General features: G+C 37.1%; 1 protein-coding gene across 5 annotated transcripts in view; it reads right to left on the bottom strand.

Annotated features, from left to right (window-relative positions):
- Positions 1 to 530: 530 nt before the first annotated feature.
- LMO3 (LIM domain only 3) overlaps positions 531 to 10,203 on the bottom strand; it is a 62,493-nt gene continuing 52,820 nt past the window's right edge. For all 5 annotated transcript variants that reach the window (XM_082784553.1, XM_082784550.1, XM_082784549.1 and 2 more), the window contains 2 exons: positions 10,121 to 10,203; positions 531 to 979 (listed from right to left, as the gene is read on the bottom strand). The exon at positions 10,121 to 10,203 is cut by the window's right edge and continues 43 nt beyond it. In XM_082784553.1, coding sequence (XP_082640679.1) covers positions 874 to 979; positions 10,121 to 10,203 — 189 coding nt within the window. In that variant the 3' untranslated portion in view covers positions 531 to 873. The remainder of the gene's footprint in view (positions 980 to 10,120) is intronic.

Raw genomic sequence — 10,203 nt, 5'->3', positions numbered from 1 at the left:
TTCCAGCTAAATTAAAAATCAAATCCAGGCATTCTGAATGCCTGAGAAGAACAAAAGCAGTACCCCAAATCATTAACTTTTGCACTTTTTATAATATATCCCAAACCAGTCAGATTTGTTTTTGAAAATTTTGTAGTAAAATAAAAGTGCTCTTTGAGGAAAATCTATGCAATTAAACAGCAGATGCTTAACCCCTGAAAAATAGAGGCTTATAACAGAAGTGCTGATAGACCCTTAACCATAGCATCATTAGCAGCAGGTGCTGCTAGAGTTATTAGTTTTCTAAATAGTTTTAATGTAAACATTATTCTTAAGCTCTAAGTGTAGCATAAGGGTTGGGATTTGCTCTTTAATTCTTTTTACTAGAAAGATACAGCTCATTTAAAATAGCTGGTAGATACAGAAAGCATAAATATACAGTAAGTTTAGACACTGATTGTACTAAATGCAACAATACAAAGAAGCAAACAGGAACACAAATGGTAACACAATAAAACTGTATTACATTTGTGCTTCAAATATTACAATACATTATATACAATAGTCCAAAATAAACATCTCATGCCAAATGACACAAAAAGAAACAAACAAATAACAACAACAACAAAACAAAAAAAAAACAACAACCAAAAATCCCAATAGCAAGCAAAAAGAATCCAGCTGTATGTACAGTACCTTTTTAATTAACATTCAACTCTGAACTGGAGCAATTTTCACTACATACAGATGCAGTCCGCCTTTTATTTCACGCAACCATTCTGTCTCCCTATATCTACGCTATTCAGTAGGTTCCTGTGTCATTTCTTATATACATGTTGAGCAAAAAAGATAAAAGAACTTAGTGCTTTGTATTCTTAATGATGTGGCATCAGATCAGCGAACCTGGGGTGCATAACCTTCTTTCATTAAACCCTCCTCATAGTCTGTCTGGCACAGAATCATGTTGTTCTTCAGGAAAAATTTGTCTCCAACGCAAAATCTGAAATTACAACAAATGTAGAAAAAAAAAAAGAAGGTAGTTTCAAAATGAATGATACGATGTGATCTTACATGTAAGGAATGTACAACAAGTGTTCACAGTTTTGTTGTACCCACCACAGGGCTCACACTTCTGCTGTCTGTTGCGGCACAGACAGACACACAGACATAGACATGTATGCGAAAGCCCAGCAGAGACATCACTCTGGTAGCAGAATCAATTCTAGGCTTTCAAGACACGTGGTGCATGCAAGTGCTTTTGCTTTCTCAGCCAAAGGCTTCATTCAAAGCCCACTGAAGAATGTGGGAGTCCTGGATCAGGTCACCAGCACACAGATAAAACAGAATAAATAGCCAAGGCTACTGAGTTGATTGAAAAGTAAATGTACTGCTTTCGCACAAATCAGAAGGAAAACAAAGTGATCATAGACAGCAGAATGCCCATTTGACGTGCATTATATTTTTATTGTACAGACATAGCAATAAGAATTTCTTGTTATATTTCAGTTGAATATTTTACTAGAATTGATTTAAACGAGTGTTTATGAGAATCCTTTCTGGTATAAACACAGCTTTATATATATTGCAATGCAAACTAGAGACACACACAGGTATGCAGAGAGACCTTTTTTTCCCTTTTTTTTTTTCTTTTTTCCCTGTAGGAATTGATTATAAATTTAGTCACTCAGCTAACTACTTTCTCTCTTGTGGTATCAGTATACATAGTTTTATACTATTATGTGCATCAAAATGATCCGATCGCTACAAAACGCTATGAATTATTTCATTTGATTTTCTCTGATGGGTAGGAAAATCACGTAACATTAGCTCTCCTGGCTGTCTGGCTTCAAACTTCGAGCAAAGTAGTATTTCCTAGCTAAGCGGTATGCTTGAGTGTAAGGAGGCTCTTCACAGACACCCCCTCAACCCTTCCCCCCAGCAAAGCCGGTGTTCTTGAGGATGCTTAAGGAACAAGTGAATAGGGCCAATGTATAGAAAAACAGTTTCCCTAGTGACTGCCTTGGCAGGGTTACATTCCTTTGTTTATAGTGAACTCTCCAGCTATAAAATATATTGGGAGGCACTGCTCACATTATTCCAATTAAAATGAAAGAAAGTAACCTAAATGAACCCCTTAACACCGATGTGAATAAATGAAACCAGTTTCTACCAGCTAATTACAGATCTCACTACATAAAGTATTGTTTAATGTGTAACAGATTATAATGTCCTTTTTTGTATAATTTTCAAATGGTGACATCTTGGACACAATTAGGGTCAGATATAAATGCTTGTGTTGTTTACGGTAGATTTAACAACAGAGTAGCTATGGGAATAGCTGTATATGTATTTAATTGTAACAATTTAACCTTCAAATAGTGGTGTCTGCTGTAGTTGACCCAGTAAAACTACGTAAATTACACAAGTTGACCTGTGTGACCTCAGATAGTGGTCTCTCTTTATCAGATAGTCAATTCCTAATGATGTTCAAGCAGAAATCTTGGTGAATTGTCACAGATTAAATTGTGTATTGAAAGCAGTCCTTTAATGTTTTGTGAAGTTGGAGGTTTAAATGAGTAGCAGTTGGACTGATTTACATTTGTGAAGATTGGAATGCTAGACAAACAGTGAACCCATTTATTTTCCAACTGGGTAGCTTTGGAAATTTATCCTTATGCTAGCTAAATAGATAGAGGGAAAATAGTGTAATAAAAAAGTGGATTGAAAAGAATTAGCTCTGCTCTTAAAGGAAAATTGGTTTGTTTATTTGTGGACTTTTTTTCTGTAGGATTACTGCCTGCTGCTGATGATGATTGAAAATAGAGATTATGGAATGATCCCGAAATCTTTAAGTTATTTATGGTCAAGACAGTTTTATAGAATTTACAGGTTCCTTCTGCCCTTCCCACCCCAATCCTGGTATATTAGGCTGCCAACAACAGAAAAGTGTTTTGAGTAGATGTGTTGAAATGAAGAATTCTTGAAGCAAACAAGTTCTTTGGGGGTTTCTCTAGTTTCCACCTTCTGCGTTGTTGTCCATCAACAGCACTCTGGACAGGAATTCTTTTGTGCATTTTGTTAGATTAGGTAAAGGAGTCTTAACCTAGTGCTAATAACTAAAAGAGTTTTTTTCCCAAGGAAATCACATTAAAATAATAATAATAATAATAATAATAATAATAATAATAATAATAATAATAATAATAATAATAATAATAATCTTCTTTCTTAATTTCTTTTAAATGAATGTACTGGTTAATATGGACTGAAGCAGAGGGAATGAGATATTGGGGCAAATCAGTGACTACGTCACAATGATCCCAACAATTACTGATGGGGTTTGCACCTGAGACTTCCATCCAACTGTCAGCTGGGGAGACAACCACCTCTGCCTGCTCTGCAAAACCCACTGACTGAATGACCTGGGAATGTTATTCAGCTACATATTCCTTTGTGATCCAACATAATCAGAATAATTGGTTTAAAATATTTATCCAATGGAAAAATACATTGCTGAAGTGCAATTCACTTGCATGGCAGTACTTTCATGTACAGCTTCTTATGATACTGCTTGAATCAAAATCCTGGCTGAAGGATTTTGTTTTTCAGCCCTCAGAGAAGTGCCACAGTTTGAATTAAACTACAGCAGCTACATGAGGGAGTCAGGACGCCTTTCCCAATAAAAAGTGTCAATGTATTTTGCTTTTGCTATGTTAATATGTCGAGCCAGAAATGCTCTACCTATGTCTACATGCCATTTGACAGCTATATGCATGAGAGGCTTTAAATACACACAGTTCCACAAATCATTTACCTTCCAAGTGTGCAGCTGTCTTGCAGAGAGGCTGCCTGTGGCCTGTCTAGACAGGTTTGGCTGTGTGATAACCTGTGGGGAGGGGGTCTGTTTGCATGGTAGGACGCTCTCTGGGTTCATCTAGGGCTGGGTCTGCATGCTGTGGGTGATCCTCTGTGCCCTTGGGGGCAGCCTGTTACTTGCCATACTTATGGTCCAAATTCTGCACCCGCTTTCATACTGTGCAAGCTCAGTGCCTAAAACACTTTGGCAAAGACCAGTGCTGAGGCTTGCATATGCCCCTAGGTTTTAAATGTGTGAATTCTGCATTCGTTAGGTGACAAAGAGGTAAGCACCAGGTGAAAAACATCTAAGCTCCTGAGTACCATAAGACAAGGCAAGGCAATGAATGAAATGTGACAAATTCTGTCCATCCTGTTCCACACTTTCAACCTTACATGACTCTGAAGAGCAGATTTAGCCTCTTCTGAAGTCAAAGAGCTAAATCTTACAACTACTTCAGATTGGTTTTGCACACACCAGGATTTAAACCTTGGTCAGGTTTAAAATGGAAGGGTAAATTCAAGCCTAGCCTTCCACCTCCAGCAAACTTTTTTTGTCATGGAATTGACATAGGATGTAAATCAGGGCACAATTTGGGCACATATATCAAATGGAGTCAAGGAGCATATTGAGATGCAACTGGGTCAGGAGTATATAATGAGGCAAGACTATTACTCTTCTAGCAGGCAGATGGTAGTCTTCAGCCTTTCCTAAAACCCTCACCCAATTTATTTAATAGGCATGCAAGATGAACGGGGAAAATATACAATAGGCTGCATTAACATGCCAGATTGGACTTACAACCATAAATTGATAGTACTACTTTTGACATGACTGTGACATTAGTAGAATGACCATTATAATTAAGCGACATCCTACAACTCCTGTCATATTTTACAATGGCAAAAGGAGGGCCATTTATATTATAAAATGACCTCTGTTATCACCTTGTTTGGAGGGGAAGGTGTGCCTAGACTAATCACAAGTAGTATAAAACTTCCATTTTGAGAAATAGCTACTTCATTGTTCAGAACAGACATTTAAGGGGATCTCACTGCTGTCTGTCATCTTTTCTGATGTACAGGATGCATGTCAAGATATTGAAGACTTCTTAGAAAAGTGAGAGAAATATTGCTGTGAACAAAGATGGCTGTGTGTGAAGTGCCTCCTCCGGTAATGTCGCAACTTTGTCATTGTAGATAGAAACAAAATCTGGAAGCATCTAATTGTTTTCCTCTAGGATAAAGAAAGCACAGACTTAGTCCACCCACACCCTTCCACTCTGCTTTTTGCACTCGGGGATGTAACTTGTCTTCTGTTTTTCTTCCTTTCCTGTTTTTTTAAAAGCCAATTTGTTTCCAGTATAACTCAAATTAATGTTAATCTGTATGCACCAACCAAGAGCACCAAACCACTCTTGTATATCACCATTCATCAGTCCACACTTAGGGTTTACTAATTTTAGGGTTCTGTCAAAAAGTCCATTTATTATCAAAGGCTGGAAAGTGTAAGCTATGGCTGGATTTGTACATTTTTACTAGTAAGATATACTGTATATACACCAGATATATAGTACAATGCATAGAACCAAATAGTTCAACTTACAGTGACAAACTTGGTGTGCTTTTCATGTATTGTTTTTCCAAATGCTAGTATGGTGAATGTATTAATTTTTATCCTAAATTTAGAGGAGTGCAGTCAATGAAAATAAACTGTATTGAGGTTTTCAGAATTTATAAAATGAGCACACACAAAAATCTAACATTGGTGGTTAGATAAATACAGCCCTAGCATTACACAGCCCCCTCCCCCCCCCCCACATAGACAGAGAACAAAGGCAGCATTGTGTGGGCATTTTACATTTTCTACCAGAGGTAAGTGTCTACAGCTACATCAGGACAGTGATTCGAATGAGTATGTAACTATTTTCAGTCCAGTGCCCATTAAAATAAAGGCTGTTTCAGATAGAAGGGTAGAGCTTTTCATTTAAATGCCCCTCAGTGATAGCAGATGGGGGTTTTAAACCATACCCCAAGTTGACTTCAGAAGGCAGACAGAAATTATGGCAGCAGTACAGAACAAGCTGCTAAAGCAGCCGGCAAAGAGTGAAAGGAAGGACACTGAAACTCTGGAAAGTGGGAAAGCCGAAGGCAGGCTGAGATCATCGCTGTAGTCAGAAGTGTCAAGCAAAGGCACAGCTAAGCCCACTTGCAAGATTTTCCACTCCATTTTGCTAGTCACACATGCAACCTGACAAAGTGTGAAAGGCAGTGTCTGTTTACAAGTTTATTTTTCCAGTGGTTCCCATATTTTTTTCCTTTAAATTTTATTCAGAAATCCACTATGTGGGCTACGGACAAAGCGAGCAGAAGTACTTCTGAGGAGAAGTTTAATGTGGTCACAGAAAAGAAAGGGGAGCATCCACACCATTAAGATGATGGTCACTAAGCTCTGCAGGTATTTAAGAGATGGAAAAACTTATATTAGGAAAAAGGTAGACAAAGACATGAAAGATAAAGGGATGCTAAAATGTTTAGGCTAGCAGCAAAGCTTGATAGTCATAAAATCCCTACAACTTTAAGCATTGGTAGAAAGAAAAAACAATGGTGAAGATGTCAAAAACTGGTGTACAGAGCAATTAGATGCTAGAGCTGAATAACTTTATTAAAGGGAAAACATGACACAGTGCCTACAAGATGTGAGGGGACTGGACTTGGTGGCTCAGGAGATCCCTTATAGTTCTGTCCGTGTCTGAAGTCCTGTCTACAGCCTATGTTCTCAGAGTGTATCATGTGAGACAACGAGGTTTTCCTCTCACTCTGAAAAATCTAGCTTTGGGAGTCCAATAAAATGGGGCAGGCACCTTACAAGTTAGTTCAGAGAGGGCGTTTATGGCCCAAACAAGAATCCCCAGAAACCAATGAGTTCTGATTACCATCCACACTGAGACTAGAGCTAGATGGTGAGTTGTGGGTACTCAAAAATAATAAAGCAAACAGTGAAGCTGTGCACGAAAGCAGAAAAATCACCAAATCCTCCTCAAAAAGCACTGATAATAGGCAGGCCCCTCTCTCGCCAGGCCACAATCAACTGTTTGAAGGACAGGAATATAAGGGTCATATGATAGCAAGCCTGAAGAGCTGGCTGCCCCAAGGATCAGCGTGATGAAAGTTAATATAATTAGTAGTTAGCTTGGAAGGCAGAGAGCATTAGAAGGAACAACCAGGCACAACATGACAGAAGACATTCACCATGGGCAAACACAAAGTGAATGTAAACTGCAAACTGAAGAAATGATTTAGTCTGCTTATGAATATCGCATATATTGTTACGAAAAAAAAATCTTAATGGTAGACAAGAAGTGAAAATGTCAAAACTCTCAAATGTAGAACTCAACTGACAGTATTATATGCTTTACAGTAGTGCTCCAGATATAGTATATTTGTGTCAATATGAAGAATATCCCAAAGGATTTAAAATTTAATGGGGAAAGAGAATGTGAAAGTGGGGCATAAGGTCAAAATAAACATGTACATTTGGCAATAGCTGGTGATCTTTGCTAGTTCTGTTGCTGATTTCTGGATATTTCTAATGTGATTGAATATATATATATATTCCTCTTCAATAAATAACACATTAGGGGTAGTAGCTGGAGTGAAAATGAGGAGTAGATCTAAGAAGTCAGCTCAAGAAGATTATTTTGCATACAAGGGGCAGCATGGATTAAGAAATAACATTAAATTGCTATGTTGTAAACTGATCCTCATCTGAAATCTGCTGTTTGATTTTCATTGGTCTATTTTAACTAGAGGAAGAAAAAAAGCAGCTGAGAATGGAAACTGAAGTTGTTAATGGCATGATGACTGAAATTATTCAATTTAAAACAAAAGAAAGAGGTTTCATAAAATAATATATAAATATATATGTATAAATGGGTCAGGTGTCCAACATTTGTAGCTTTTATTGTTGTTATACAAGTAATGAAAAACAAAAGATTTAAAGCCGTTTATGAACGAGTGTAGTCAATGGAATGCTTTGCCATAGGAAACACAGAAGAGCTAAGTTGGGGTATCCATGAAATAAGTTTTTTTAAAAAAAACAACAAAATTATTTCTTCAGTGTGCCACTAGACTCAAATTGTGAGGAAGAAAGGTACCCTACAGGCAGTATGTTTTATTAGGCTCCTTGAGAGCTATTGCAGTATAATCAGGATTAGGGCCACTTTTGAGAATTTCTGAAATTCTTTGAAACTTCTGGAACTGCTCTCTGTTTTGAGTAGATGAACTCGATTGTATTTCAGGTAAATCAATTACTTTGATCCAAGCCTAAGGCTCTCATAAGACTATTTTGGCAACCACTTGCCCAAACTGCATGCAAAACAAAAATCAAATAAGAGACTAGACTGAAGGCTCAGGGATGACACGGCTAAGAATTATTAAATGTCCCTGGCATGCTCCACTTCAGAAGCACCTAACAGCACTTCCCCAGTGGGAGTCAGTGGCCTTAGGGCACAGTATGATGCATATTAGCTGCAAAGTGAAATTGTACATTAGTTCACACTTGCTATGGTAAAGGAAGAATATTAAAAATAATCACAACAGCTTTGTTTTTTGGGGAAAGAAAAACAAAGTTCACTTCCTCAGATCCAAGAGTACTAACTATGATGAAAATCTTTTGTACTCAGGGTACCAAACATTGTCTGCTTTGCTTGACTGATGAAGATTAGCTGACTTCTTACATTAAAGAAGTTTGTCTTGTATGGGCTGAAGTGACAAGACAATAACTAAGTGCTAATTGTGCATAACCAACACTAAAGATATGCAGTCCCATTATGGCATGTAATAAATGAAGCGAACAACAGAAATATATTAGGCACTTTAATAATGATACTAGAACAGTGGTTTGCAGAAACAAGGATGTGAAGGGTTTAAGAAACGAAATCTAGGCGTGTGTGTGTCTTACTTGAGTGGGTACTACCGGGAGGCTCTGCGTGCTTTACTTGGAATACAGCCTTTTAGTTCTGTGGCAAGACAAAATTGATATAGGACTTTAAATAGCATTAGAACCTATAATTACTTTGCATTATTATATAGTTTAAGCAGTGGTTATTACTTGCCTGGTATTTTAATTTCCCATGCAACATGATGAAAAAGGTCAATTTGGCTTTTTTTTAAAGAGCGTAATTGTAGTGTGCTGCACTTATTAGCAGCTGTACATTTTATGGTTCTTTAGGGATGTTTGATTTTTAAATGACTATAGTGTTACAAAATAATACACTGTAGGACAAGGTGAGTTATTAGGAAAGCTTATTTTAGAACTGTATCTAACTTTGTCGTGTTAAGACTACTATCTTCCTATATTTTTTGTTACATCTCTAGAAATATCTATCTCAGTTTTCTTCCCACTTGAAAATGAAAAAAAAAAAAAAGAAAAAAAAAAGGCTATAAAACTCTAAATAGGAATAGGATCATGTAATAATTGAAAAAACATAATTGATACGTTAAGGAGTGGACATAATTGGTTCTATCTTTTCCTAGACCTCGTAGAAGTCAATGGCAAAGCTGCTAAAGACAGAGTTGTAAATTGGAGTCAGAAACAGAGCTTCTGGTGAAATCTCTAACAGGATTTTGCCATCACTCTGAATGTAGTTACTAAAAGTTGGGCTATATACGCCTCTGAAAAATTTAGTTTTTATAATTTTACCATTTTTGAACTTTGGTCTACAACTGTACCAAATGTGTGACTCCTCAGATCAAAGTGTCGGGTTTGGATCCTCAGATTTCTGTAATTTACAGTTAGGAGGTGGAAATAAAAATAGGGCATAGGAAGTCCAGTGCCACTACAGAGAAAATGGTGGGAACAATGTCTTTTAAGTTGAACTGGCTACAGTTCTAGCAACAGGAAGAAACAACACGTAATTTAAAAGAATTATGTGTGACAAAAATGAAGAATTCAAATGAAATTAAGTGACAAATAATAAGGCTCTCTATTCTACAGCAAGGGATCTCAAAGTCTTTTATAAATATTAATTAATTAAACTTGACAGACAGCCTTTCAAAGCAGAGGAAGCAACAATATTCTTGTTTATTGGTGTGGGATTTGAGGCACAAAAAGTTTTCTGGCCAAGGTCATACAATATATTCTGCATCAGTCCCAGGAAAAGTATCCATGTCTTAATCTTGGGCTTCCACTACTGGTAGATGTTTCATCTTCACTTGAAAGTATGTCCACACCAGAGCTGAATCAACACTTAGCGTATGGAACAGACCCAAGAAATTCTCTTACCTCTGATTACAAAGTTGACATGCAAAACAGTCCAGATGATAAACATTGTCCTTAGCTCTCATCACCATCTCAAAAGCAGGTAT

Source organism: Aythya marila (assembly GCF_965140915.1).
Source record: "Aythya marila genome assembly, chromosome: 1".
Classification (NCBI taxonomy): domain Eukaryota; kingdom Metazoa; phylum Chordata; class Aves; order Anseriformes; family Anatidae; genus Aythya; species Aythya marila.
This window is presented reverse-complemented; position numbering and strand designations above follow the sequence as displayed.